Source organism: Daphnia pulicaria, chromosome 1 (assembly GCF_021234035.1).
Source record: "Daphnia pulicaria isolate SC F1-1A chromosome 1, SC_F0-13Bv2, whole genome shotgun sequence".
NCBI lineage: Eukaryota > Metazoa > Arthropoda > Branchiopoda > Diplostraca > Daphniidae > Daphnia > Daphnia pulicaria.
This window is the reverse complement of record NC_060913.1, coordinates 39460231-39487922: the sequence shown is the minus strand read 5'-3', so window position 1 is coordinate 39487922 and position 27692 is coordinate 39460231. Positions and strand designations below refer to the sequence as shown.

The following is a 27692-nucleotide window of genomic DNA, read 5'->3' as shown; positions in this document are numbered from 1 at the left end:
CGGTGGTTTTGGTAAGATTAGTGTGTATTTCAAAAAGATAAATCTCAAGCACAAGTAATAGATTAGAGGCGAATATGGTCGGGTAATTGCGTCTAGTTTAATGTCAACGGCCATACCACATAGAACTCACCCGGTCTCGTCAGCTCCCGGAAGTTAAGCTATGTCGGGTCCCGTTAGTACTTGGATGGGTGACCGCTTGGGAATACGGGATGCTGTTGGCATGGAATTATTTTATTTTTGTGAATCCAATTGAATTGAAGTGCTTCCCAAGATGGGTGATACTACATGGACTACAATGTATTATTTTGGCATTAGTTGAAAATGGAAGGAACGTATTTTTTACTGGATATTGCCTACTAGACGTCCTCCAACCTCTTTGTTGCTGAAAGATATTTGAAACGCCGTGCGCGAAGCGCACGGCACAGCCGAGAGGCTACTAGACGTCCTCCAACCTCTTTGTTGCTGAAAGATATTTGAAACGCCGTGCGCGAAGCGCACGGCACAGCCGAGAGGCTTGTACGTTGGTGGTTTCTTCGGGCAGCTCTATCTAATCTCTCTGGCTCTGAGATCCTTATGCAACGCAAGCTAAGTAAAGCGCGAAGCGCACGGCACAGCCGAGAGGCTTGTACGTTGGTGGTTTCTTCGGGCAGCTCTATCTAATCTCTCTGACTCTGAGATCCTTATGCAACGCAAGCTAAGTAAGGGAAGCAATCGTTAGCCTTATGACACTTGGATTGTTGGCTCATTGATCGGACATCCCCGGAACGAGAAAATTAAAAATGACAGTTAGCCAAAAATAGTGGCGTTTGGAAATATTATCAAATTTTATATTCGGTTGTCCATTGACAAATGTACTTATATGTCCTCGTTTGTTTGGCTAAGGTTGGTGTGTATTTCGAACAGAAAGTAAGCAAGCATTAGAACTAGATTTAGAGGCGAATATGGTCGGGTAATGGCGACTGAATTGATGTCAACGGCCATACCACATAGAACTCACCCGGTCTCGTCAGCTCCCGGAAGTTAAGCTATGTCGGGTCCCGTTAGTACTTGGATGGGTGACCGCTTGGGAATACGGGATGCTGTTGGCATGGAATTATTTTATTTAATTCAACGTCTATTTTCTTTGTATCCCCGCAGGGCTGTCAGGAAAATTCTCGAAGAAGAATCAACTGGATATTCTGGAACAAAAGAAACAGCGACTGCATTTTTGAAAGAAACCTACTGTCAGCCAGCTCCTTCTCAGGAGCAAGTGGAGTCAGCCCGTGCTCAATTCGACCACTGCGATTGGAAGCAGACGACCGATGACGACATCAGGCTACTCTCAGCTCCCCCCAGTCTTAGCGAAATCAAGCTTAAACTCGGTAAAGCTGCTAACACTGCTCCAGGAAGGGATGGCCTTGAATATCGCCACCTCCGGTCTCTTGACGGTAATGGCGAGCTCCTAGCAACCATTTACCGGGCGGTGTGGTCTCTGGGTATCCCAGCCTGCTGGAAAACATCTCGAACCGTCCCTATCTTCAAGAAAGGAGATCCCTCTGATTATGGAAACTTCAGGCCAATATCCTTACTACCAACCATGTACAAGATATTTTCGGGTATAATATCGTCCAGGATAATGGCCACCGCCACGAGACTAGGATGGATTTCTCCAGAACAAAAGGGATTCCTTCCAGGAGTCAGGGGTATCCAAGAGCACACCCACATACTCCACACGGTGATCGAGCAGGCGAAACAGTCAAAAAGGAAGCTGGTGATTGCTTGGCTCGATCTCACCAACGCATTCGGATCAATACCTCATCCGATACTGAACAGCCTGTTCGAAAGCCTCCCGATACCAGACGAACTTCGCCGCATTCTGACCGATATCTAATCAAACAACATCATGATTTTATTTATCTGATCTCTCCACTCACTACTTGATGGGTTCAACACCCCTCTCACATTTTCTTCCGTTCGTTTAGATATCTTGTATTTCACTGGTCTCCTGTTCTCCAGCCTCCAAATGCCCCGTCATTTGTTGAACATTTCCCCTTTGGCATAGCCAACTATGTACCAGATAAAAATTCATTGTCAATAAACATTTTAATCTGTTCTTATCAGCTTAATATCTGATACGGGTTCAAATGGACCCCAGAATATTAAACTGATTTTTGGCATACGGTGGGAATACAGTGCTTGCACTGCTCCCGCCACGGGTTGACCCGGTATTGCAGTACCTCCGGGATCGGCTCACCCTCTATGAGGGAGAACATATTGAATAAAACAGAAATTGTCTTAGCACCGTATAATAAAAGACCATGTATAATTGCAAAACTGTCATGTAGACATGTTTGTAATTTTTTCTAATTGTATTTTTTTCGTAATATCAAGAAAAGCATAAAAAAATACGTACTTGATTGTGTTAACTAATTAGTACTGTTCATCTTTCGATGTGATGTTTTTTTTTAAAATATGAAGATGCGTGTATTTTCATATGAAAAGTCGATTTTCTTATTTTCTTATTTGCCAATTGGACGACCAAATGAAAAAAAACAAGCAATTTGTTTCTTGAAAAGTATTTGCAAAGATCAAGACCATGAAATAAATACTGAGCTTTATTTACTATATTTTGCTCGAGTTCGTAATTCAAGTCGATGAAAGAAAGTGGGTGGTATTCTCTAAACGTCAGTCAAATACTTGAACACTCTTTGTCAATATTGTTCTGCTGTATACAAAGTATTAAACAAAGTGAAAAAGCATCCACAATCATACTTACCTGGCTCAGAGGCAACCATGATCACCAAGGTGGTTCCTCCAGGGCGAGGCCTTTCCATTGCACTAAGGATGGGCTGACCCTTGCGATTAATCCAAATGTGATTAACTCGGGAGTACAATTTTTGGTAGTGGGGGACTGCGTTCGCGCCGTTCCCTGAACACACTATAAATGTAAGAAAAATTCTTGTCATCTGCCGGAAGTTGAACTAAATCTGGTCCCGTTAGTAAACGGTAGGGTTGACCGCTTGGGAATACGCGAAGCATCAGATTTTCTTTCTGGGAAGAAACAACAAAGTAATGAAATTCATGTTTAGCTACTTTAGTATAAATCATCATGGCCAATGGATTGGCCGTGATCGTCTAGTGGTTAGGACCCTACGTTGTGGTACCTACTAGATATGAATCCGTAGTAACCCAGGTTCGAATCCTGGTCACGGCACTGAAAACTGATTTTTCACGTCAACACGCAGATTAACTATAAATTTTGTTTGGTTGGAAAGTAATGCTCGCTCACTTCAATAGTTCATAATGTGAAAAACAATTTGGAATGAAAACCTGAAATTCCCCCTCCCTTTTTTTGTGTGTGCAGGAAGTTGTTGAAATGTATGGAAGAAAAATACACATTTACAGAATTTCAAGTATTTGACCCGATATTAAAACAAAAATTATTTCATGTATGTAATGAACTGTCCCCTGTTGGTATTAGTCCAATGGGAGATGGAAATTAAAATTTGCCTAGGGTAATCTAAATGAATATTTCTGAACGAAATTGTTGGTCCAACACGTCCAAGCAGAACGAATTCAGCAAATGCTTAAGTAGACTTGCTTTTCTGATTATAATTTAGCTTTGCGCAGTGGCAATATCATAACCAATGAGGGTCTCCCGAGGTGTGATTATTGCTAGTTGAAAACTTTAACCAATACCCCGCCACGATGAAGTGAAATAATCTTTGTCGTCGGCAATTTTTGATAGCTCCATCAGGAGCATTTCAGCGTACAAGAAAAAAAAAATTACAGTCAGTTAGAAAAATTGGAGTGTTGCATAGTGTGTTTATAACATTAAACGGTGAAAGTGAAATCGTATAAGTGATTTTTGTTTCCATTTAGTTGGTATTGCACGTCAGACAAGGCTGATTAATTCGTTCGCTGAAGGCCATTAATATCAGTCAGTTGGAACATTGTGAACACGGGGAAAATATTTGAAAAGGTGATTCCAAATGACAAGGTGAAAAGATTCCACCATGTTTAAAGGGGAAGTTCAATAAATTGTTAACCGCTGTAGGGTGAATGTCGGGGTAAACATCTGATCCCACCACCTACGTGTTGGGCTTGTACCATAAAGATCGTTCATTTTTTTCAAAAATAACACTGCGCACAACTGTTTCGTTCAAAAACATGTTAACGAGCTTTATACATGATATTTACTTTAAAATAACTGTACCCATTGATAAAGAATTGCACAAGGATTTTGATATGTAAACGCATGTTTCGAAAAAAAACCTTACAAGCGCACTTCAAAATTTTGAAATGAATATAAATACAAGGCATACCACTGTTATTTACTCTGGTTTCTAATCAATACCCGGATAAATCTTTCGCCTTTTACTAAAGATTTCCGTGGTTAGGAGCATTGATGAGTCTATATGACTTATTTTTTTAACGCCCGGTCTTCTGATTGGGCACTTTGAATAAATGAAAAATTAAAAACGTCTGTATGCGGAAACAAAGATATTCTACTACTACATACTGACAACATTTGTAAAATGACAAACTGATAGTTTTTCGGTGGTTTTGGTAAGATTAGTGTGTATTTCAAAAAGATAAATCTCAAGCACAAGTAATAGATTAGAGGCGAATATGGTCGGGTAATTGCGTCTAGTTTAATGTCAACGGCCATACCACATAGAACTCACCCGGTCTCGTCAGCTCCCGGAAGTTAAGTTATGTCGGGTCCCGTTAGTACTTGGATGGGTGACCGCTTGGGAATACGGGATGCTGTTGGCATGGAATTATTTTATTTTTGTGAATCCAATTGAATTGAAGTGCTTCCCAAGATGGGTGATACTACATGGACTACAATGTATTATTTTGGCATTAGTTGAAAATGGAAGGAACGTATTTTTTACTGGATATTGCCTACTAGACGTCCTCCAACCTCTTTGTTGCTGAAAGATATTTGAAACGCCGTGCGCGAAGCGCACGGCACAGCCGAGAGGCTACTAGACGTCCTCCAACCTCTTTGTTGCTGAAAGATATTTGAAACGCCGTGCGCGAAGCGCACGGCACAGCCGAGAGGCTTGTACGTTGGTGGTTTCTTCGGGCAGCTCTATCTAATCTCTCTGGCTCTGAGATCCTTATGCAACGCAAGCTAAGTAAAGCGCGAAGCGCACGGCACAGCCGAGAGGCTTGTACGTTGGTGGTTTCTTCGGGCAGCTCTATCTAATCTCTCTGACTCTGAGATCCTTATGCAACGCAAGCTAAGTAAGGGAAGCAATCGTTAGCCTTATGACACTTGGATTGTTGGCTCATTGATCGGACATCCCCGGAACGAGAAAATTAAAAATGACAGTTAGCCAAAAATAGTGGCGTTTGGAAATATTATCAAATTTTATATTCGGTTGTCCATTGACAAATGTACTTATATGTCCTCGTTTGTTTGGCTAAGGTTGGTGTGTATTTCGAACAGAAAGTAAGCAAGCATTAGAACTAGATTTAGAGGCGAATATGGTCGGGTAATGGCGACTGAATTGATGTCAACGGCCATACCACATAGAACTCACCCGGTCTCGTCAGCTCCCGGAAGTTAAGCTATGTCGGGTCCCGTTAGTACTTGGATGGGTGACCGCTTGGGAATACGGGATGCTGTTGGCATGGTGTAATTTTATTTTTGCTCCCCAAGTTAGATGAGACATGGAATATAATGTATTCTTTAGGTATTAGTTGAAAAGGGTATTGCTGGGACTTTGATTAATGATACCATATATTGTAGAACGCATGTTTGTTTGATCTCGGTAGTTTTAACGACAAAAAAAAAGATAGAGGTTTGGCTATTTTGTTGAGGCTGTTGCATGACGCCCACTCACTGGCACGATCCCACTACTGCCGAACACGGGAACTTTTGGCTGCTAGGTTTCCCTCCTGACCCACTACGCTCCTCCTTAGCTAACCTGCACCTACTAGATTCCTCTAGCAGATCCATGCTGATGTCAAGCTTAGTGCGGGCACCTGATCAACATGCGGTATCACGAAACAGGGCTCCTAAACTCAAGCCATCCACTCTACCAAGCCTCCCCGAAGCAGGATTATAGGTGCACGCCAAACACCCAGCTGATAAATGGGCTCTCAATCGATAATACATTACTGTAATAAATTGATTTGATGAGCACGCGGATTCTTTATTGTGTCCAAAATTGGTCTCGTCACTTGTTCTATAACTATTAAAGAGCTTCTCGGTGTTTCAATAAATGAACAAAATGCAAGACCTGACAATGTATGTACTGTGTGCGTCAAGTATTGCAAATCTCAATTTAATATTCCGAAATATCGATCTATGCACTGTAATTTACGCCAAAGCTCATTGATCGTACAAACCTTATTTAGAGTTCTGCAAAATAACATTGCATTTAAGATCATACTTCACAGGATCATTTCTGTAGTATATCTTGACTTGTTTCCCACCAGAAACTTGTCTCCTTTCAACCCACGATGACGAGTTAAGACGCTGGTTTCTGAGCGTGAAACAGGCTGTGAGTGTAGCTGTCTCGACAGCATCAAACACAGTCATTGAGGACCGTTTCCGTTAAATCCATGTGAAATAGCGGAAGGAAACTAGCGTGTTCAGAGTGGTTGAGATGATAAAACAAATTTAAATTCTTGAAAATCTAAAGAGATAAATCTTAATAATAATTCCAGGTATTCGTGTCCTTAAATCATCTGCTTGTATGGCAAAATAAATTGTGAAAGTGAGGTTGGTCAATTTGAGGATGTGTCATGACTTTATGATCGTATTGCATTCTTTTAGTTATTGTTATTTAATCATGATTAATTATCGTTCAGAGCTTTTGTCGTCAGGTGGCGTGGCAAAGCCATATTCTGAAAAAAAAGGACCTAGTGTGATAACGAGAGTAAAATTTGCAACGCCTTCAGCGTAAATTGTATCTCCCTTAATACAGTATGAGCATAATAAAACAAATGAAAATGAACTTTATAAGCATCAAGTGGTCGCGTCTGGAAAAATGAACAACTCAATATTTTATAGCATTTCTTGAATGTTTTGAGTGATATGAGTATTCTTCGTACACCACCGGAAATGTGTTGAACCTCAGTGGTTATTTTGGGCAGTAATCCTTGTAACATTATCGCTTCTCGGCCTTTTGGCTAAGATCAAAGTGTAGTATCTGTTCTTATCAGCTTAATATCTGATACGGGTTCAAATGGACCCCAGAATATTAAACTGATTTTTGGCATACGGTGGGAATACAGTGCTTGCACTGCTCCCGCCACGGGTTGACCCGGTATTGCAGTACCTCCGGGATCGGCTCACCCTCTATGAGGGAGAACATATTGAATAAAACAGAAATTGTCTTAGCACCGTATAATAAAAGACCATGTATAATTGCAAAACTGTCATGTAGACATGTTTGTAATTTTTTCTAATTGTATTTTTTTCGTAATATCAAGAAAAGCATAAAAAAATACGTACTTGATTGTGTTAACTAATTAGTACTGTTCATCTTTCGATGTGATGTTTTTTTTTAAAATATGAAGATGCGTGTATTTTCATATGAAAAGTCGATTTTCTTATTTTCTTATTTGCCAATTGGACGACCAAATGAAAAAAAACAAGCAATTTGTTTCTTGAAAAGTATTTGCAAAGATCAAGACCATGAAATAAATACTGAGCTTTATTTACTATATTTTGCTCGAGTTCGTAATTCAAGTCGATGAAAGAAAGTGGGTGGTATTCTCTAAACGTCAGTCAAATACTTGAACACTCTTTGTCAATATTGTTTTGCTGTATACAAAGTATTAAACAAAGTGAAAAAGCATCCACAATCATACTTACCTGGCTCAGAGGCAACCATGATCACCAAGGTGGTTCCTCCAGGGCGAGGCCTTTCCATTGCACTAAGGATGGGCTGACCCTTGCGATTAATCCAAATGTGATTAACTCGGGAGTACAATTTTTGGTAGTGGGGGACTGCGTTCGCGCCGTTCCCTGAACACACTATAAATGTAAGAAAAATTCTTGTCATCTGCCGGAAGTTGAACTAAATCTGGTCCCGTTAGTAAACGGTAGGGTTGACCGCTTGGGAATACGCGAAGCATCAGATTTTCTTTCTGGGAAGAAACAACAAAGTAATGAAATTCATGTTTAGCTACTTTAATATAAATCATCATGGCCAATGGATTGGCCGTGATCGTCTAGTGGTTAGGACCCTACGTTGTGGTACCTACTAGATATGAATCCGTAGTAACCCAGGTTCGAATCCTGGTCACGGCACTGAAAACTGATTTTTCACGTCAACACGCAGATTAACTATAAATTTTGTTTGGTTGGAAAGTAATGCTCGCTCACTTCAATAGTTCATAATGTGAAAAACAATTTGGAATGAAAACCTGAAATTCCCCCTCCCTTTTTTTGTGTGTGCAGGAAGTTGTTGAAATGTATGGAAGAAAAATACACATTTACAGAATTTCAAGTATTTGACCCGATATTAAGACAAAAATTATTTCATGTATGTAATGAACTGTCCCCTGTTGGTATTAGTCCAATGGGAGATGGAAATTAAAATTTGCCTAGGGTAATCTAAATGAATATTTCTGAACGAAATTGTTGGTCCAACACGTCCAAGCAGAACGAATTCAGCAAATGCTTAAGTAGACTTGCTTTTCTGATTATAATTTAGCTTTGCGCAGTGGCAATATCATAACCAATGAGGGTCTCCCGAGGTGTGATTATTGCTAGTTGAAAATTGTGATTATTTATTTTGTACGATGAGTGACAGTGATGCCTCCCCTGCTGATGACCCCCCTAGTGGGAGCAGGTTCACGGAGAACATTACTGATGTGGTCTACATCAGCCTTCCCATCCCTTCTTCTGCCACCTTCTCCTGCCACATCTGCACTACCGTTGGGCAGAAGCTGTCGTCCCATAACAGCCTGAAGAAGCACTTCCGCGCCACCCACAAAGGTACCATTGTTGTCCGCTTCGAGTGCCACATCTGCCAGTTCGAGTTACCGAGCGTGAGAAGCTATGCCGCCTACCATGCTGAACTCCACTCCCGTCGACCGGTGTCTCCACCCTCTACCACGCCTGGTACACCCCAAGTGCCGCCCATCTCTTCCGAGGCCATTGATTGCTTCCTTGCGGCGGCTCGACGTCAATCCATATCAGAGGCGCTGCCTCCTGACCCATCTACTGTGGCGCCGATCCCTCCGACGGCTGCCCCCACTAATCTACCTCCTCTTCTAAGTACCAGGCCGATGCATCCCCATCCGCCTGGCCTCCTCATCAACTTCGGGCCTCGTGAGCTACTCCCGCCCCTCAGTGCTTCTCTCAGTGATGTGCCAAGTGAATTCCCTCCTCCGCCGCCAGAGCCAGATCCTCCTGACTCTCTATGGTCCTGGACTGGTCGTACGAATGTTCTGTATGACGTGCTTGATCATCCGGTTGTGAGTGGTTGCTGGGAAAGAGGTGGTGGTGGCCGCTGTTATCGCCCGCGCTCCAATCCACCAATAGTGACTGAAGAAATCCGCATTGCCCGGCAGCTTCTTCTCCCCAGTGCAGTTTCTGTTCCGCCACCGGAAATGCCGCAAAATAGTGTCGCTCCAGTGCTTGCTCAGCCTCCTTCGCCGCTTGCTACACCGAGCCTCCGAAATACTACCCACACGCCACCTACCGGCTCTCTTCAAGTGTCTGGCGCTCCAGGTGCTCGAGGCCTAGTGGGTGCTGCATTCTCTCCTCCTCCCATAGTGAGTGAACCAGTGACTTCACCCTCAATGCCAGATGCTCCACCGTGGAATCGGGATGATGGCCATTTCGACCTTCCTCGACGGCCTGACCCTCGGCTGTCTACTTCTTCACTTTCCGCCCAGCCCCCAGGGCTCGTACAGCAGTGCGAGCCACCTGGTGGTCGGCGTGGAAGACGATCTCGTCAGCAATCTTCTCATTTGCCGCCTGTGACCAACCGCAGGGCTAATGGGCGACCGGCTACCTCTCCTCGGCGTCGTTCCCCTTCAATTGACCCTGCACGGATAGATGAAGAAGAGGAAGCTCCTGACATCCCCCCACCGAAGCTAACGGATCTCCAACGCCAGTGGGTTGATACGTTCAACTCACTCCTCCCTGAGGATGTTGATGGCCTCTCGGCCCTCTCGTTGGCTATTTCTTCTGCTGCTGCTGAACGGCAGGACACAGCACCACCACCTCCTACCCGTGCTCCGGCTCCCCGTAATCAAGGTCTCAACCGAGCCCCACGTAGGCGCCCACGATACGATCCCCAGGATGCTTCTGCCATTCAGAAGCTCTACAGGATGGACCGAAACAAAGCCATGACCCACATCTTGGCAGAACCGTCTCCGTACTGCGCGGCTGAACCGGCAGCAATCGAAACGCACTTGACCACAATTTTTGCAGGGGAAGAGCACCCCTGGTCCGATCCACCCGCCTGTGTGCCGGCCTTTGATCAGCCTACCACGCCTGATGAACTGGCCTTCCTTACGGCTCCGATCACCCCACTGGAAGTTTCCTTCCGCCTTCAACGAATGAAAAACACGGCTCCTGGACCTGATGGCGCGCGTTACTCTGGCCTACGTCGCGTCGACCCTGGCTGCCACACCCTGGCCCTAATTTACTCGCGGTGTCTCCGCATTGCCAAAGTTCCAGCCGCCTGGAAAGAGTCGACGACGGTCCTCATCTTTAAAGCCGGTGACAGAGAGAATCTAGGCAACTGGCGTCCGCTCACCCTTGGAAACACCATTGCCAAACTCTACTCTGGCGTCATCGCCGACCGGATTTCCCGCTGGGCGGAAGAGGGCCACCGGATTTCTCCACAACAAAAAGGTTTCACCCGACACGACGGCTGCCTTGAGCACAACTTCCTCCTTCAGGCCGCAATTAATCAAGCCCGTCGCACCGGCCAGGAATTGTGTGTTGCATGGCTTGACCTGGCCAACGCCTTTCCTTCCGTCCCCCACAGCCACATCTTTGGCACCCTAAACCTTTTAGGGCTACCTGCGGAACTAATTTCCGTCGTGCAAGATCTCTACATCGACACAACCACACGCGGGATGACGTCCAGTGGCCTGACAGCACCCATCCCAATTTCATCTGGAGTCAAACAGGGCTGCCCCCTGAGCCCTGTGATATTTGATCTGGCTATGGAACCAATCATCCGCGCTGTCATGGCGCTAAAGCCCCTCTCTTTTAAATTAGGCCTTATTGACCTCCTTATTCTAGCTTTCGCCGATGACCTGGCCCTCCTAGCAAAAAATGAAGCCGCACTCCAGCGCCAACTTGATGTGGCGACGGAAACGGCAGAATGGTGTGGCCTCACCTTCAAACCGGCCAAATGTGCCACTCTCCATGTGGTCCGGCGAGAAACTGTCGATTCCGTCTTCACAATCAACGAAAACCCATTGGCGGTCCTTGGTGAAGGACAACACTACCGCCATCTGGGAGTCCCAACTGGTTTCCGCAACAAACAGACGCCAGAGGAAACGCTGGCTCAAATTTCCAACGACCTGGACCTTCTCGACAACAGCCTACTAGCCCCTTGGCAGAAGATTGATGCGGTCGTCACCTTCATTGTGCCCCGCCTAGACTTCATTCTCCGAGGTGCCAACGTCGCAGTTAAACCGCTCAGAGCATTGGACAAGAGAATGAAGAAAAATGTGAAAAAGTGGTTAAATTTGCCCCAACGGGCCAGCGCTGAAGTGGTCTTCATTCCTAGTCCGCTAGGTGGTGCTGGCATTCTACCGTTTAGTGATATGCGCAATGTGTGCGCAATCACCCATGGTTATCGTCTTCTTACCTGTCCCGACGATGATGTACGTGAAACTGCTTGGGACACGCTCAAAACCGCGGTTCACCTCAAGATTCGACGTGTACCAGACATGGAGGACATTGCCGCTTACCTCAACGGATCCACGGATGGTGACATGATTCAAACCAACGGCGATGTTCCTTCATTGTGGTCGCGTGTCCGATCCTGTACGCGCGCCCTTCGTCGAATCGTGAATATTGAATGGTGGTGGTGCGCCACCCTTGGTGAAATGCAGATCATCGTCCCCCGTCCTGGAAAAGAACCAGATCAGGCGCGAGCCCACCCGGCCGCCCGCAGTCAGGTGTGTAATCTAGTTAAAACGGCCCTCCGGGCCTCCTACCTCCACCGCCTTCTCCAGAAACCCGACCAGGGTAAAGTGTTCTCAGTGACCAGCCTCCGTAGTGAATCAAATCAATGATGAAAACCGGCCTTTATACCCGATTTGCCGACTGGCGCTTTCTCCATCGGGCCCGACTGGACACTGTCCCCCTAAATGGAACGCGCCGATTTGGCGCCGGCAGTAAGCGCTGCCGCCGTTGCAATAATGTGCTCGAAACTCTCCCGCATGTTCTCAGCCACTGCAAATATGTCAGTCGTCCTCGGGCTCTCCGCCACCATAATGTCGTCCATCGACTGGCCAGAGGGACACCGGTGATTGCTGGAACGATTACCGAAGACAAGGCGATACCCGGTACCAGCGGCCAGCTCCGACCGGACCTTGTCGTCACTGATGTCTCGACCCGCTCCATCTCCATCGTCGATGTAGCCATCGTCTTCGAAAACAAATTCGAAGCGTTTCAACTTGCTCGAGCTGGGAAAATAGAAAAATATGACCCTCTTGCCGCAGAACTCCGATCTCAAGGCTGGAATGTTTATCTAGATGCCTTTGTGGTTGGTGCGCTTGGTGGATGGGATCCAGCGAATGATGCCGTTATTCGCCAACTACGCATCAGTAAACGCTACGCCAAACTCATGAAAAAACTCGTGATCAGCGACACCATCCGGTGGTCCCGCGATATTTATGTGGAATTCATCAGCGGAAAGCGGCAGTATCGGGAACCCATTCCTATGGCTCCGCCCCCATCACGTCCCTAATTTCACATTGTCCTCACACACTAATCTCTTGATTTTATTTATCTGATCTCTCCACTCACTACTTGATGGGTTCAACACCCCTCTCACATTTTCTTCCGTTCGTTTAGATATCTTGTATTTCACTGGTCTCCTGTTCTCCAGCCTCCAAATGCCCCGTCATTTGTTGAACATTTCCCCTTTGGCATAGCCAACTATGTACCAGATAAAAATTCATTGTCAATAAACATTTTAATCTGTTCTTATCACCTTAATATCTGATACGGGTTCAAATGGACCCCAGAATATTAAACTGATTTTTGGCATACGGTGGGAATACAGTGCTTGCACTGCTCCCGCCACGGGTTGACCCGGTATTGCAGTACCTCCGGGATCGGCTCACCCTCTATGAGGGAGAACATATTGAATAAAACAGAAATTGTCTTAGCACCGTATAATAAAAGACCATGTATAATTGCAAAACTGTCATGTAGACATGTTTGTAATTTTTTCTAATTGTATTTTTTTCGTAATATCAAGAAAAGCATAAAAAAATACGTACTTGATTGTGTTAACTAATTAGTACTGTTCATCTTTCGATGTGATGTTTTTTTTTTTAAATATGAAGATGCGTGTATTTTCATATGAAAAGTCGATTTTCTTATTTTCTTATTTGCCAATTGGACGACCAAATGAAAAAAAACAAGCAATTTGTTTCTTGAAAAGTATTTGCAAAGATCAAGACCATGAAATAAATACTGAGCTTTATTTACTATATTTTGCTCGAGTTCGTAATTCAAGTCGATGAAAGAAAGTGGGTGGTATTCTCTAAACGTCAGTCAAATACTTGAACACTCTTTGTCAATATTGTTCTGCTGTATACAAAGTATTAAACAAAGTGAAAAAGCATCCACAATCATACTTACCTGGCTCAGAGGCAACCATGATCACCAAGGTGGTTCCTCCAGGGCGAGGCCTTTCCATTGCACTAAGGATGGGCTGACCCTTGCGATTAATCCAAATGTGATTAACTCGGGAGTACAATTTTTGGTAGTGGGGGACTGCGTTCGCGCCGTTCCCTGAACACACTATAAATGTAAGAAAAATTCTTGTCATCTGCCGGAAGTTGAACTAAATCTGGTCCCGTTAGTAAACGGTAGGGTTGACCGCTTGGGAATACGCGAAGCATCAGATTTTCTTTCTGGGAAGAAACAACAAAGTAATGAAATTCATGTTTAGCTACTTTAATATAAATCATCATGGCCAATGGATTGGCCGTGATCGTCTAGTGGTTAGGACCCTACGTTGTGGTACCTACTAGATATGAATCCGTAGTAACCCAGGTTCGAATCCTGGTCACGGCACTGAAAACTGATTTTTCACGTCAACACGCAGATTAACTATAAATTTTGTTTGGTTGGAAAGTAATGCTCGCTCACTTCAATAGTTCATAATGTGAAAAACAATTTGGAATGAAAACCTGAAATTCCCCCTCCCTTTTTTTGTGTGTGCAGGAAGTTGTTGAAATGTATGGAAGAAAAATACACATTTACAGAATTTCAAGTATTTGACCCGATATTAAGACAAAAATTATTTCATGTATGTAATGAACTGTCCCCTGTTGGTATTAGTCCAATGGGAGATGGAAATTAAAATTTGCCTAGGGTAATCTAAATGAATATTTCTGAACGAAATTGTTGGTCCAACACGTCCAAGCAGAACGAATTCAGCAAATGCTTAAGTAGACTTGCTTTTCTGATTATAATTTAGCTTTGCGCAGTGGCAATATCATAACCAATGAGGGTCTCCCGAGGTGTGATTATTGCTAGTTGAAAACTTTAACCAATACCCCGCCACGATGAAGTGAAATAATCTTTGTCGTCGGCAATTTTTGATAGCTCCATCAGGAGCATTTCAGCGTACAAGAAAAAAAAAATTACAGTCAGTTAGAAAAATTGGAGTGTTGCATAGTGTGTTTATAACATTAAACGGTGAAAGTGAAATCGTATAAGTGATTTTTGTTTCCATTTAGTTGGTATTGCACGTCAGACAAGGCTGATTAATTCGTTCGCTGAAGGCCATTAATATCAGTCAGTTGGAACATTGTGAACACGGGGAAAATATTTGAAAAGGTGATTCCAAATGACAAGGTGAAAAGATTCCACCATGTTTAAAGGGGAAGTTCAATAAATTGTTAACCGCTGTAGGGTGAATGTCGGGGTAAACATCTGATCCCACCACCTACGTGTTGGGCTTGTACCATAAAGATCGTTCATTTTTTTCAAAAATAACACTGCGCACAACTGTTTCGTTCAAAAACATGTTAACGAGCTTTATACATGATATTTACTTTAAAATAACTGTACCCATTGATAAAGAATTGCACAAGGATTTTGATATGTAAACGCATGTTTCGAAAAAAAACCTTACAAGCGCACTTCAAAATTTTGAAATGAATATAAATACAAGGCATACCACTGTTATTTACTCTGGTTTCTAATCAATACCCGGATAAATCTTTCGCCTTTTACTAAAGATTTCCGTGGTTAGGAGCATTGATGAGTCTATATGACTTATTTTTTTAACGCCCGGTCTTCTGATTGGGCACTTTGAATAAATGAAAAATTAAAAACGTCTGTATGCGGAAACAAAGATATTCTACTACTACATACTGACAACATTTGTAAAATGACAAACTGATAGTTTTTCGGTGGTTTTGGTAAGATTAGTGTGTATTTCAAAAAGATAAATCTCAAGCACAAGTAATAGATTAGAGGCGAATATGGTCGGGTAATTGCGTCTAGTTTAATGTCAACGGCCATACCACATAGAACTCACCCGGTCTCGTCAGCTCCCGGAAGTTAAGCTATGTCGGGTCCCGTTAGTACTTGGATGGGTGACCGCTTGGGAATACGGGATGCTGTTGGCATGGAATTATTTTATTTTTGTGAATCCAATTGAATTGAAGTGCTTCCCAAGATGGGTGATACTACATGGACTACAATGTATTATTTTGGCATTAGTTGAAAATGGAAGGAACGTATTTTTTACTGGATATTGCCTACTAGACGTCCTCCAACCTCTTTGTTGCTGAAAGATATTTGAAACGCCGTGCGCGAAGCGCACGGCACAGCCGAGAGGCTACTAGACGTCCTCCAACCTCTTTGTTGCTGAAAGATATTTGAAACGCCGTGCGCGAAGCGCACGGCACAGCCGAGAGGCTTGTACGTTGGTGGTTTCTTCGGGCAGCTCTATCTAATCTCTCTGGCTCTGAGATCCTTATGCAACGCAAGCTAAGTAAAGCGCGAAGCGCACGGCACAGCCGAGAGGCTTGTACGTTGGTGGTTTCTTCGGGCAGCTCTATCTAATCTCTCTGACTCTGAGATCCTTATGCAACGCAAGCTAAGTAAGGGAAGCAATCGTTAGCCTTATGACACTTGGATTGTTGGCTCATTGATCGGACATCCCCGGAACGAGAAAATTAAAAATGACAGTTAGCCAAAAATAGTGGCGTTTGGAAATATTATCAAATTTTATATTCGGTTGTCCATTGACAAATGTACTTATATGTCCTCGTTTGTTTGGCTAAGGTTGGTGTGTATTTCGAACAGAAAGTAAGCAAGCATTAGAACTAGATTTAGAGGCGAATATGGTCGGGTAATGGCGACTGAATTGATGTCAACGGCCATACCACATAGAACTCACCCGGTCTCGTCAGCTCCCGGAAGTTAAGCTATGTCGGGTCCCGTTAGTACTTGGATGGGTGACCGCTTGGGAATACGGGATGCTGTTGGCATGGTGTAATTTTATTTTTGCTCCCCAAGTTAGATGAGACATGGAATATAATGTATTCTTTAGGTATTAGTTGAAAAGGGTATTGCTGGGACTTTGATTAATGATACCATATATTGTAGAACGCATGTTTGTTTGATCTCGGTAGTTTTAACGACAAAAAAAAAGATAGAGGTTTGGCTATTTTGTTGAGGCTGTTGCATGACGCCCACTCACTGGCACGATCCCACTACTGCCGAACACGGGAACTTTTGGCTGCTAGGTTTCCCTCCTGACCCACTACGCTCCTCCTTAGCTAACCTGCACCTACTAGATTCCTCTAGCAGATCCATGCTGATGTCAAGCTTAGTGCGGGCACCTGATCAACATGCGGTATCACGAAACAGGGCTCCTAAACTCAAGCCATCCACTCTACCAAGCCTCCCCGAAGCAGGATTATAGGTGCACGCCAAACACCCAGCTGATAAATGGGCTCTCAATCGATAATACATTACTGTAATAAATTGATTTGATGAGCACGCGGATTCTTTATTGTGTCCAAAATTGGTCTCGTCACTTGTTCTATAACTATTAAAGAGCTTCTCGGTGTTTCAATAAATGAACAAAATGCAAGACCTGACAATGTATGTACTGTGTGCGTCAAGTATTGCAAATCTCAATTTAATATTCCGAAATATCGATCTATGCACTGTAATTTACGCCAAAGCTCATTGATCGTACAAACCTTATTTAGAGTTCTGCAAAATAACATTGCATTTAAGATCATACTTCACAGGATCATTTCTGTAGTATATCTTGACTTGTTTCCCACCAGAAACTTGTCTCCTTTCAACCCACGATGACGAGTTAAGACGCTGGTTTCTGAGCGTGAAACAGGCTGTGAGTGTAGCTGTCTCGACAGCATCAAACACAGTCATTGAGGACCGTTTCCGTTAAATCCATGTGAAATAGCGGAAGGAAACTAGCGTGTTCAGAGTGGTTGAGATGATAAAACAAATTTAAATTCTTGAAAATCTAAAGAGATAAATCTTAATAATAATTCCAGGTATTCGTGTCCTTAAATCATCTGCTTGTATGGCAAAATAAATTGTGAAAGTGAGGTTGGTCAATTTGAGGATGTGTCATGACTTTATGATCGTATTGCATTCTTTTAGTTATTGTTATTTAATCATGATTAATTATCGTTCAGAGCTTTTGTCGTCAGGTGGCGTGGCAAAGCCATATTCTGAAAAAAAAGGACCTAGTGTGATAACGAGAGTAAAATTTGCAACGCCTTCAGCGTAAATTGTATCTCCCTTAATACAGTATGAGCATAATAAAACAAATGAAAATGAACTTTATAAGCATCAAGTGGTCGCGTCTGGAAAAATGAACAACTCAATATTTTATAGCATTTCTTGAATGTTTTGAGTGATATGAGTATTCTTCGTACACCACCGGAAATGTGTTGAACCTCAGTGGTTATTTTGGGCAGTAATCCTTGTAACATTATCGCTTCTCGGCCTTTTGGCTAAGATCAAAGTGTAGTATCTGTTCTTATCAGTTATTCCCCTACACTTTGTCTTTTAGCCTCTAGTGTCGGATCTTTGACGCGATCACCTTCTTCTCTTATTTTTCCGTAACCGTACTGTGACTTATTTTGCACCGAAATTTGATTGTCCCTACCGTTTGATGCTACACCCTGTTGATTTTGTTCCCTTTTGATCTATGCTGTGTGGAACGGAAGTGTCCACTCTTCACAAGTACGTGATTCCTGGGTCCAAATCTCCGCCGGATGTACCACTAAGATGACTTCCCACACCGGATTGCCACTTCTCCTCCTTGATGGTCTGTTGACCGTCCGTTTCAACTGGATGGCTCTACCTTGATGGCCTGCTGACACCTGTACACTGGATAAAGCGCCATGAAGTAAAATTGGCCCCCCCTCTTGATCGATCCCTACTGTTTATCTCTACTTCCCACACCGGATTGCCACTTCTCCTCCTTGATGGTCTGTTGACCGTCCGTTTCAACTGGATGGCTCTACCTTGATGGCCTGCTGACACCTGTACACTGGATAAAGCACCATGAAGTAAAATTGGCCCCCCCTCTTGATCGATCTCTACTTCCCACACCGGATTGCCACTTCTCCTCCTTGATGGTCTGTTGACCGTCCGTTTCAACTGGATGGCTCTACCTTGATGGCCTGCTGACACCTGTACACTGGATAAAGCACCATGAAGTAAAATTGGCCCTCCCTCTTGATCGATCCCTACTGTTTTTTGTTGCTATGCCCTGTTGTTTTTGTTCCCTTTGATCTCTGCTGTGTGGAACGGAAGTGTCCACTCTTCACACGTACGAGATTCCTGGTTCCAAATCTCCGCCGGATGTACCACAACGTTGACTTCCCACACCGATCTATCTCTACCTTTTGTTGCTATGCCCTGGTGTTTTTTGTTCCCTTTGATCTATGCTGTGTGGAACGGAAGTGTCCACTCTTCACAAGTACGTGATTCCTGGGTCCACATCTCCGCCGGCTGTACCACAACGTTGACTTCCCACACCGATCTACTACTTTTTCAGCTTCTCACTCTTAATAATGATGAGTAACACTCCTCTCGCAACTCTCTCTCTGTGTAGACATACTCTCCTGCATTGTCAGCCGATTTTGCATCTCTTCTCCCAAATGCCCCGTCATTTGATGAAAATTTCCCCTCTGGCGTAGCCACCTATGTACTGAGATAAAAATTCATTGTCAATAAACAATTTAATCTGTTCTTATCAGCTTAATATCTGATACGGGTTCAAATGGACCCCAGAATATTAAACTGATTTTTGGCATACGGTGGGAATACAGTGCTTGCACTGCTCCCGCCACGGGTTGACCCGGTATTGCAGTACCTCCGGGATCGGCTCACCCTCTATGAGGGAGAACATATTGAATAAAACAGAAATTGTCTTAGCACCGTATAATAAAAGACCATGCATAATTGCAAAACTGTCATGTAGACATGTTTGTAATTTTTTCTAATTGTATTTTTTTCGTAATATCAAGAAAAGCATAAAAAAATACGTACTTGATTGTGTTAACTAATTAGTACTGTTCATCTTTCGATGTGATGTTTTTTTTTAAAATATGAAGATGCGTGTATTTTCATATGAAAAGTCGATTTTCTTATTTTCTTATTTGCCAATTGGACGACCAAATGAAAAAAAACAAGCAATTTGTTTCTTGAAAAGTATTTGCAAAGATCAAGACCATGAAATAAATACTGAGCTTTATTTACTATATTTTGCTCGAGTTCGTAATTCAAGTCGATGAAAGAAAGTGGGTGGTATTCTCTAAACGTCAGTCAAATACTTGAACACTCTTTGTCAATATTGTTCTGCTGTATACAAAGTATTAAACAAAGTGAAAAAGCATCCACAATCATACTTACCTGGCTCAGAGGCAACCATGATCACCAAGGTGGTTCCTCCAGGGCGAGGCCTTTCCATTGCACTAAGGATGGGCTGACCCTTGCGATTAATCCAAATGTGATTAACTCGGGAGTACAATTTTTGGTAGTGGGGGACTGCGTTCGCGCCGTTCCCTGAACACACTATAAATGTAAGAAAAATTCTTGTCATCTGCCGGAAGTTGAACTAAATCTGGTCCCGTTAGTAAACGGTAGGGTTGACCGCTTGGGAATACGCGAAGCATCAGATTTTCTTTCTGGGAAGAAACAACAAAGTAATGAAATTCATGTTTAGCTACTTTAATATAAATCATCATGGCCAATGGATTGGCCGTGATCGTCTAGTGGTTAGGACCCTACGTTGTGGTACCTACTAGATATGAATCCGTAGTAACCCAGGTTCGAATCCTGGTCACGGCACTGAAAACTGATTTTTCACGTCAACACGCAGATTAACTATAAATTTTGTTTGGTTGGAAAGTAATGCTCGCTCACTTCAATAGTTCATAATGTGAAAAACAATTTGGAATGAAAACCTGAAATTCCCCCTCCCTTTTTTTGTGTGTGCAGGAAGTTGTTGAAATGTATGGAAGAAAAATACACATTTACAGAATTTCAAGTATTTGACCCGATATTAAGACAAAAATTATTTCATGTATGTAATGAACTGTCCCCTGTTGGTATTAGTCCAATGGGAGATGGAAATTAAAATTTGCCTAGGGTAATCTAAATGAATATTTCTGAACGAAATTGTTGGTCCAACACGTCCAAGCAGAACGAATTCAGCAAATGCTTAAGTAGACTTGCTTTTCTGATTATAATTTAGCTTTGCGCAGTGGCAATATCATAACCAATGAGGGTCTCCCGAGGTGTGATTATTGCTAGTTGAAAACTTTAACCAATACCCCGCCACGATGAAGTGAAATAATCTTTGTCGTCGGCAATTTTTGATAGCTCCATCAGGAGCATTTCAGCGTACAAGAAAAAAAAAATTACAGTCAGTTAGAAAAATTGGAGTGTTGCATAGTGTGTTTATAACATTAAACGGTGAAAGTGAAATCGTATAAGTGATTTTTGTTTCCATTTAGTTGGTATTGCACGTCAGACAAGGCTGATTAATTCGTTCGCTGAAGGCCATTAATATCAGTCAGTTGGAACATTGTGAACACGGGGAAAATATTTGAAAAGGTGATTCCAAATGACAAGGTGAAAAGATTCCACCATGTTTAAAGGGGAAGTTCAATAAATTGTTAACCGCTGTAGGGTGAATGTCGGGGTAAACATCTGATCCCACCACCTACGTGTTGGGCTTGTACCATAAAGATCGTTCATTTTTTTCAAAAATAACACTGCGCACAACTGTTTCGTTCAAAAACATGTTAACGAGCTTTATACATGATATTTACTTTAAAATAACTGTACCCATTGATAAAGAATTGCACAAGGATTTTGATATGTAAACGCATGTTTCGAAAAAAAACCTTACAAGCGCACTTCAAAATTTTGAAATGAATATAAATACAAGGCATACCACTGTTATTTACTCTGGTTTCTAATCAATACCCGGATAAATCTTTCGCCTTTTACTAAAGATTTCCGTGGTTAGGAGCATTGATGAGTCTATATGACTTATTTTTTTAACGCCCGGTCTTCTGATTGGGCACTTTGAATAAATGAAAAATTAAAAACGTCTGTATGCGGAAACAAAGATATTCTACTACTACATACTGACAACATTTGTAAAATGACAAACTGATAGTTTTTCGGTGGTTTTGGTAAGATTAGTGTGTATTTCAAAAAGATAAATCTCAAGCACAAGTAATAGATTAGAGGCGAATATGGTCGGGTAATTGCGTCTAGTTTAATGTCAACGGCCATACCACATAGAACTCACCCGGTCTCGTCAGCTCCCGGAAGTTAAGCTATGTCGGGTCCCGTTAGTACTTGGATGGGTGACCGCTTGGGAATACGGGATGCTGTTGGCATGGAATTATTTTATTTTTGTGAATCCAATTGAATTGAAGTGCTTCCCAAGATGGGTGATACTACATGGACTACAATGTATTATTTTGGCATTAGTTGAAAATGGAAGGAACGTATTTTTTACTGGATATTGCCTACTAGACGTCCTCCAACCTCTTTGTTGCTGAAAGATATTTGAAACGCCGTGCGCGAAGCGCACGGCACAGCCGAGAGGCTACTAGACGTCCTCCAACCTCTTTGTTGCTGAAAGATATTTGAAACGCCGTGCGCGAAGCGCACGGCACAGCCGAGAGGCTTGTACGTTGGTGGTTTCTTCGGGCAGCTCTATCTAATCTCTCTGGCTCTGAGATCCTTATGCAACGCAAGCTAAGTAAAGCGCGAAGCGCACGGCACAGCCGAGAGGCTTGTACGTTGGTGGTTTCTTCGGGCAGCTCTATCTAATCTCTCTGACTCTGAGATCCTTATGCAACGCAAGCTAAGTAAGGGAAGCAATCGTTAGCCTTATGACACTTGGATTGTTGGCTCATTGATCGGACATCCCCGGAACGAGAAAATTAAAAATGACAGTTAGCCAAAAATAGTGGCGTTTGGAAATATTATCAAATTTTATATTCGGTTGTCCATTGACAAATGTACTTATATGTCCTCGTTTGTTTGGCTAAGGTTGGTGTGTATTTCGAACAGAAAGTAAGCAAGCATTAGAACTAGATTTAGAGGCGAATATGGTCGGGTAATGGCGACTGAATTGATGTCAACGGCCATACCACATAGAACTCACCCGGTCTCGTCAGCTCCCGGAAGTTAAGCTATGTCGGGTCCCGTTAGTACTTGGATGGGTGACCGCTTGGGAATACGGGATGCTGTTGGCATGGTGTAATTTTATTTTTGCTCCCCAAGTTAGATGAGACATGGAATATAATGTATTCTTTAGGTATTAGTTGAAAAGGGTATTGCTGGGACTTTGATTAATGATACCATATATTGTAGAACGCATGTTTGTTTGATCTCGGTAGTTTTAACGACAAAAAAAAAGATAGAGGTTTGGCTATTTTGTTGAGGCTGTTGCATGACGCCCACTCACTGGCACGATCCCACTACTGCCGAACACGGGAACTTTTGGCTGCTAGGTTTCCCTCCTGACCCACTACGCTCCTCCTTAGCTAACCTGCACCTACTAGATTCCTCTAGCAGATCCATGCTGATGTCAAGCTTAGTGCGGGCACCTGATCAACATGCGGTATCACGAAACAGGGCTCCTAAACTCAAGCCATCCACTCTACCAAGCCTCCCCGAAGCAGGATTATAGGTGCACGCCAAACACCCAGCTGATAAATGGGCTCTCAATCGATAATACATTACTGTAATAAATTGATTTGATGAGCACGCGGATTCTTTATTGTGTCCAAAATTGGTCTCGTCACTTGTTCTATAACTATTAAAGAGCTTCTCGGTGTTTCAATAAATGAACAAAATGCAAGACCTGACAATGTATGTACTGTGTGCGTCAAGTATTGCAAATCTCAATTTAATATTCCGAAATATCGATCTATGCACTGTAATTTACGCCAAAGCTCATTGATCGTACAAACCTTATTTAGAGTTCTGCAAAATAACATTGCATTTAAGATCATACTTCACAGGATCATTTCTGTAGTATATCTTGACTTGTTTCCCACCAGAAACTTGTCTCCTTTCAACCCACGATGACGAGTTAAGACGCTGGTTTCTGAGCGTGAAACAGGCTGTGAGTGTAGCTGTCTCGACAGCATCAAACACAGTCATTGAGGACCGTTTCCGTTAAATCCATGTGAAATAGCGGAAGGAAACTAGCGTGTTCAGAGTGGTTGAGATGATAAAACAAATTTAAATTCTTGAAAATCTAAAGAGATAAATCTTAATAATAATTCCAGGTATTCGTGTCCTTAAATCATCTGCTTGTATGGCAAAATAAATTGTGAAAGTGAGGTTGGTCAATTTGAGGATGTGTCATGACTTTATGATCGTATTGCATTCTTTTAGTTATTGTTATTTAATCATGATTAATTATCGTTCAGAGCTTTTGTCGTCAGGTGGCGTGGCAAAGCCATATTCTGAAAAAAAAGGACCTAGTGTGATAACGAGAGTAAAATTTGCAACGCCTTCAGCGTAAATTGTATCTCCCTTAATACAGTATGAGCATAATAAAACAAATGAAAATGAACTTTATAAGCATCAAGTGGTCGCGTCTGGAAAAATGAACAACTCAATATTTTATAGCATTTCTTGAATGTTTTGAGTGATATGAGTATTCTTCGTACACCACCGGAAATGTGTTGAACCTCAGTGGTTATTTTGGGCAGTAATCCTTGTAACATTATCGCTTCTCGGCCTTTTGGCTAAGATCAAAGTGTAGTATCTGTTCTTATCAGCTTAATATCTGATACGGGTTCAAATGGACCCCAGAATATTAAACTGATTTTTGGCATACGGTGGGAATACAGTGCTTGCACTGCTCCCGCCACGGGTTGACCCGGTATTGCAGTACCTCCGGGATCGGCTCACCCTCTATGAGGGAGAACATATTGAATAAAACAGAAATTGTCTTAGCACCGTATAATAAAAGACCATGCATAATTGCAAAACTGTCATGTAGACATGTTTGTAATTTTTTCTAATTGTATTTTTTTCGTAATATCAAGAAAAGCATAAAAAAATACGTACTTGATTGTGTTAACTAATTAGTACTGTTCATCTTTCGATGTGATGTTTTTTTTTTAAATATGAAGATGCGTGTATTTTCATATGAAAAGTCGATTTTCTTATTTTCTTATTTGCCAATTGGACGACCAAATGAAAAAAAACAAGCAATTTGTTTCTTGAAAAGTATTTGCAAAGATCAAGACCATGAAATAAATACTGAGCTTTATTTACTATATTTTGCTCGAGTTCGTAATTCAAGTCGATGAAAGAAAGTGGGTGGTATTCTCTAAACGTCAGTCAAATACTTGAACACTCTTTGTCAATATTGTTCTGCTGTATACAAAGTATTAAACAAAGTGAAAAAGCATCCACAATCATACTTACCTGGCTCAGAGGCAACCATGATCACCAAGGTGGTTCCTCCAGGGCGAGGCCTTTCCATTGCACTAAGGATGGGCTGACCCTTGCGATTAATCCAAATGTGATTAACTCGGGAGTACAATTTTTGGTAGTGGGGGACTGCGTTCGCGCCGTTCCCTGAACACACTATAAATGTAAGAAAAATTCTTGTCATCTGCCGGAAGTTGAACTAAATCTGGTCCCGTTAGTAAACGGTAGGGTTGACCGCTTGGGAATACGCGAAGCATCAGATTTTCTTTCTGGGAAGAAACAACAAAGTAATGAAATTCATGTTTAGCTACTTTAATATAAATCATCATGGCCAATGGATTGGCCGTGATCGTCTAGTGGTTAGGACCCTACGTTGTGGTACCTACTAGATATGAATCCGTAGTAACCCAGGTTCGAATCCTGGTCACGGCACTGAAAACTGATTTTTCACGTCAACACGCAGATTAACTATAAATTTTGTTTGGTTGGAAAGTAATGCTCGCTCACTTCAATAGTTCATAATGTGAAAAACAATTTGGAATGAAAACCTGAAATTCCCCCTCCCTTTTTTTGTGTGTGCAGGAAGTTGTTGAAATGTATGGAAGAAAAATACACATTTACAGAATTTCAAGTATTTGACCCGATATTAAGACAAAAATTATTTCATGTATGTAATGAACTGTCCCCTGTTGGTATTAGTCCAATGGGAGATGGAAATTAAAATTTGCCTAGGGTAATCTAAATGAATATTTCTGAACGAAATTGTTGGTCCAACACGTCCAAGCAGAACGAATTCAGCAAATGCTTAAGTAGACTTGCTTTTCTGATTATAATTTAGCTTTGCGCAGTGGCAATATCATAACCAATGAGGGTCTCCCGAGGTGTGATTATTGCTAGTTGAAAACTTTAACCAATACCCCGCCACGATGAAGTGAAATAATCTTTGTCGTCGGCAATTTTTGATAGCTCCATCAGGAGCATTTCAGCGTACAAGAAAAAAAAAATTACAGTCAGTTAGAAAAATTGGAGTGTTGCATAGTGTGTTTATAACATTAAACGGTGAAAGTGAAATCGTATAAGTGATTTTTGTTTCCATTTAGTTGGTATTGCACGTCAGACAAGGCTGATTAATTCGTTCGCTGAAGGCCATTAATATCAGTCAGTTGGAACATTGTGAACACGGGGAAAATATTTGAAAAGGTGATTCCAAATGACAAGGTGAAAAGATTCCACCATGTTTAAAGGGGAAGTTCAATAAATTGTTAACCGCTGTAGGGTGAATGTCGGGGTAAACATCTGATCCCACCACCTACGTGTTGGGCTTGTACCATAAAGATCGTTCATTTTTTTCAAAAATAACACTGCGCACAACTGTTTCGTTCAAAAACATGTTAACGAGCTTTATACATGATATTTACTTTAAAATAACTGTACCCATTGATAAAGAATTGCACAAGGATTTTGATATGTAAACGCATGTTTCGAAAAAAAACCTTACAAGCGCACTTCAAAATTTTGAAATGAATATAAATACAAGGCATACCACTGTTATTTACTCTGGTTTCTAATCAATACCCGGATAAATCTTTCGCCTTTTACTAAAGATTTCCGTGGTTAGGAGCATTGATGAGTCTATATGACTTATTTTTTTAACGCCCGGTCTTCTGATTGGGCACTTTGAATAAATGAAAAATTAAAAACGTCTGTATGCGGAAACAAAGATATTCTACTACTACATACTGACAACATTTGTAAAATGACAAACTGATAGTTTTTCGGTGGTTTTGGTAAGATTAGTGTGTATTTCAAAAAGATAAATCTCAAGCACAAGTAATAGATTAGAGGCGAATATGGTCGGGTAATTGCGTCTAGTTTAATGTCAACGGCCATACCACATAGAACTCACCCGGTCTCGTCAGCTCCCGGAAGTTAAGCTATGTCGGGTCCCGTTAGTACTTGGATGGGTGACCGCTTGGGAATACGGGATGCTGTTGGCATGGAATTATTTTATTTTTGTGAATCCAATTGAATTGAAGTGCTTCCCAAGATGGGTGATACTACATGGACTACAATGTATTATTTTGGCATTAGTTGAAAATGGAAGGAACGTATTTTTTACTGGATATTGCCTACTAGACGTCCTCCAACCTCTTTGTTGCTGAAAGATATTTGAAACGCCGTGCGCGAAGCGCACGGCACAGCCGAGAGGCTACTAGACGTCCTCCAACCTCTTTGTTGCTGAAAGATATTTGAAACGCCGTGCGCGAAGCGCACGGCACAGCCGAGAGGCTTGTACGTTGGTGGTTTCTTCGGGCAGCTCTATCTAATCTCTCTGGCTCTGAGATCCTTATGCAACGCAAGCTAAGTAAAGCGCGAAGCGCACGGCACAGCCGAGAGGCTTGTACGTTGGTGGTTTCTTCGGGCAGCTCTATCTAATCTCTCTGACTCTGAGATCCTTATGCAACGCAAGCTAAGTAAGGGAAGCAATCGTTAGCCTTATGACACTTGGATTGTTGGCTCATTGATCGGACATCCCCGG

General features: G+C 42.3%; 1 protein-coding gene, 32 non-coding genes and 5 pseudogenes across 33 annotated transcripts; all 38 read left to right on the top strand.

The window, feature by feature from the left end:
• Window positions 1-102: 102 nt before the first annotated feature.
• LOC124322335 lies at window positions 103-221 on the top strand. Its single transcript, XR_006914655.1, has one exon. It is a non-coding gene; the product is annotated as a 5S ribosomal RNA (ribosomal RNA).
• Window positions 222-969: 748 nt separating this feature from the next.
• Window positions 970-1088, top strand: LOC124322323. Its single transcript, XR_006914652.1, has one exon. It is a non-coding gene; the product is annotated as a 5S ribosomal RNA (ribosomal RNA).
• A 974-nt stretch (window positions 1089-2062) lies between these two features.
• Window positions 2063-2238, top strand: LOC124322314 (annotated as a pseudogene).
• Window positions 2239-2747: 509 nt separating this feature from the next.
• LOC124322036 lies at window positions 2748-2911 on the top strand. Its single transcript, XR_006914392.1, has one exon. It is a non-coding gene; the product is annotated as a U1 spliceosomal RNA (small nuclear RNA).
• Window positions 2912-3103: 192 nt separating this feature from the next.
• Window positions 3104-3193, top strand: Trnah-gug. Its single transcript is given in 2 exon segments — window positions 3104-3140; window positions 3159-3193. It is a non-coding gene; the product is annotated as a tRNA-His (tRNA).
• Window positions 3194-3597: 404 nt separating this feature from the next.
• On the top strand, window positions 3598-3739 carry LOC124322668. Its single transcript, XR_006914938.1, has one exon. It is a non-coding gene; the product is annotated as a U4 spliceosomal RNA (small nuclear RNA).
• A 574-nt stretch (window positions 3740-4313) lies between these two features.
• On the top strand, window positions 4314-4436 carry LOC124322857. The gene has a single exon (XR_006915114.1). It is a non-coding gene; the product is annotated as a U5 spliceosomal RNA (small nuclear RNA).
• A 203-nt stretch (window positions 4437-4639) lies between these two features.
• LOC124323125 lies at window positions 4640-4758 on the top strand. Its single transcript, XR_006915369.1, has one exon. It is a non-coding gene; the product is annotated as a 5S ribosomal RNA (ribosomal RNA).
• Window positions 4759-5506: 748 nt separating this feature from the next.
• On the top strand, window positions 5507-5625 carry LOC124322311. Its single transcript, XR_006914650.1, has one exon. It is a non-coding gene; the product is annotated as a 5S ribosomal RNA (ribosomal RNA).
• A 754-nt stretch (window positions 5626-6379) lies between these two features.
• LOC124322461 lies at window positions 6380-6601 on the top strand. The gene has a single exon (XR_006914744.1). It is a non-coding gene; the product is annotated as a small nucleolar RNA U3 (small nucleolar RNA).
• A 510-nt stretch (window positions 6602-7111) lies between these two features.
• On the top strand, window positions 7112-7302 carry LOC124322207. Its single transcript, XR_006914555.1, has one exon. It is a non-coding gene; the product is annotated as a U2 spliceosomal RNA (small nuclear RNA).
• Window positions 7303-7811: 509 nt separating this feature from the next.
• Window positions 7812-7975, top strand: LOC124322035. The gene has a single exon (XR_006914391.1). It is a non-coding gene; the product is annotated as a U1 spliceosomal RNA (small nuclear RNA).
• A 192-nt stretch (window positions 7976-8167) lies between these two features.
• Window positions 8168-8257, top strand: Trnah-gug. Its single transcript is given in 2 exon segments — window positions 8168-8204; window positions 8223-8257. It is a non-coding gene; the product is annotated as a tRNA-His (tRNA).
• A 404-nt stretch (window positions 8258-8661) lies between these two features.
• LOC124322771 lies at window positions 8662-8836 on the top strand (annotated as a pseudogene).
• LOC124324536 lies at window positions 8752-12219 on the top strand. The gene has a single exon (XM_046784378.1). The coding sequence runs from the start codon at window positions 8752-8754 to the stop codon at window positions 12217-12219; it is 3468 nt and encodes a 1155-aa protein (XP_046640334.1).
• An 885-nt stretch (window positions 12220-13104) lies between these two features.
• LOC124322334 lies at window positions 13105-13280 on the top strand (annotated as a pseudogene).
• A 510-nt stretch (window positions 13281-13790) lies between these two features.
• On the top strand, window positions 13791-13954 carry LOC124322034. Its single transcript, XR_006914390.1, has one exon. It is a non-coding gene; the product is annotated as a U1 spliceosomal RNA (small nuclear RNA).
• A 192-nt stretch (window positions 13955-14146) lies between these two features.
• Trnah-gug lies at window positions 14147-14236 on the top strand. Its single transcript is given in 2 exon segments — window positions 14147-14183; window positions 14202-14236. It is a non-coding gene; the product is annotated as a tRNA-His (tRNA).
• Window positions 14237-14640: 404 nt separating this feature from the next.
• On the top strand, window positions 14641-14782 carry LOC124322667. Its single transcript, XR_006914937.1, has one exon. It is a non-coding gene; the product is annotated as a U4 spliceosomal RNA (small nuclear RNA).
• A 574-nt stretch (window positions 14783-15356) lies between these two features.
• On the top strand, window positions 15357-15479 carry LOC124322856. Its single transcript, XR_006915113.1, has one exon. It is a non-coding gene; the product is annotated as a U5 spliceosomal RNA (small nuclear RNA).
• A 203-nt stretch (window positions 15480-15682) lies between these two features.
• Window positions 15683-15801, top strand: LOC124322298. Its single transcript, XR_006914639.1, has one exon. It is a non-coding gene; the product is annotated as a 5S ribosomal RNA (ribosomal RNA).
• A 748-nt stretch (window positions 15802-16549) lies between these two features.
• LOC124322287 lies at window positions 16550-16668 on the top strand. The gene has a single exon (XR_006914630.1). It is a non-coding gene; the product is annotated as a 5S ribosomal RNA (ribosomal RNA).
• A 754-nt stretch (window positions 16669-17422) lies between these two features.
• LOC124322460 lies at window positions 17423-17644 on the top strand. Its single transcript, XR_006914743.1, has one exon. It is a non-coding gene; the product is annotated as a small nucleolar RNA U3 (small nucleolar RNA).
• A 510-nt stretch (window positions 17645-18154) lies between these two features.
• On the top strand, window positions 18155-18292 carry LOC124322359 (annotated as a pseudogene).
• Window positions 18293-19390: 1098 nt separating this feature from the next.
• Window positions 19391-19566, top strand: LOC124322326 (annotated as a pseudogene).
• A 509-nt stretch (window positions 19567-20075) lies between these two features.
• LOC124322033 lies at window positions 20076-20239 on the top strand. The gene has a single exon (XR_006914389.1). It is a non-coding gene; the product is annotated as a U1 spliceosomal RNA (small nuclear RNA).
• A 192-nt stretch (window positions 20240-20431) lies between these two features.
• Window positions 20432-20521, top strand: Trnah-gug. Its single transcript is given in 2 exon segments — window positions 20432-20468; window positions 20487-20521. It is a non-coding gene; the product is annotated as a tRNA-His (tRNA).
• Window positions 20522-20925: 404 nt separating this feature from the next.
• On the top strand, window positions 20926-21067 carry LOC124322666. Its single transcript, XR_006914936.1, has one exon. It is a non-coding gene; the product is annotated as a U4 spliceosomal RNA (small nuclear RNA).
• Window positions 21068-21641: 574 nt separating this feature from the next.
• Window positions 21642-21764, top strand: LOC124322855. The gene has a single exon (XR_006915112.1). It is a non-coding gene; the product is annotated as a U5 spliceosomal RNA (small nuclear RNA).
• Window positions 21765-21967: 203 nt separating this feature from the next.
• Window positions 21968-22086, top strand: LOC124322275. Its single transcript, XR_006914619.1, has one exon. It is a non-coding gene; the product is annotated as a 5S ribosomal RNA (ribosomal RNA).
• Window positions 22087-22834: 748 nt separating this feature from the next.
• On the top strand, window positions 22835-22953 carry LOC124322262. Its single transcript, XR_006914608.1, has one exon. It is a non-coding gene; the product is annotated as a 5S ribosomal RNA (ribosomal RNA).
• Window positions 22954-23707: 754 nt separating this feature from the next.
• Window positions 23708-23929, top strand: LOC124322459. Its single transcript, XR_006914742.1, has one exon. It is a non-coding gene; the product is annotated as a small nucleolar RNA U3 (small nucleolar RNA).
• A 510-nt stretch (window positions 23930-24439) lies between these two features.
• LOC124322206 lies at window positions 24440-24630 on the top strand. The gene has a single exon (XR_006914554.1). It is a non-coding gene; the product is annotated as a U2 spliceosomal RNA (small nuclear RNA).
• A 509-nt stretch (window positions 24631-25139) lies between these two features.
• LOC124322032 lies at window positions 25140-25303 on the top strand. Its single transcript, XR_006914388.1, has one exon. It is a non-coding gene; the product is annotated as a U1 spliceosomal RNA (small nuclear RNA).
• Window positions 25304-25495: 192 nt separating this feature from the next.
• On the top strand, window positions 25496-25585 carry Trnah-gug. The gene is given in 2 exon segments: window positions 25496-25532; window positions 25551-25585. It is a non-coding gene; the product is annotated as a tRNA-His (tRNA).
• Window positions 25586-25989: 404 nt separating this feature from the next.
• LOC124322665 lies at window positions 25990-26131 on the top strand. The gene has a single exon (XR_006914935.1). It is a non-coding gene; the product is annotated as a U4 spliceosomal RNA (small nuclear RNA).
• A 574-nt stretch (window positions 26132-26705) lies between these two features.
• Window positions 26706-26828, top strand: LOC124322854. The gene has a single exon (XR_006915111.1). It is a non-coding gene; the product is annotated as a U5 spliceosomal RNA (small nuclear RNA).
• Window positions 26829-27031: 203 nt separating this feature from the next.
• LOC124322251 lies at window positions 27032-27150 on the top strand. The gene has a single exon (XR_006914597.1). It is a non-coding gene; the product is annotated as a 5S ribosomal RNA (ribosomal RNA).
• The last annotated feature ends 542 nt before the right edge of the window (window positions 27151-27692 follow it).

Bases quoted from the DNA above. Each gene is read 5' to 3' on its own strand.
- LOC124324536 (XM_046784378.1), top strand. From the start codon at position 8,752: ATGAGTGACAGTGATGCCTCCCCTGCTGATGACCCCCCTAGTGGGAGC.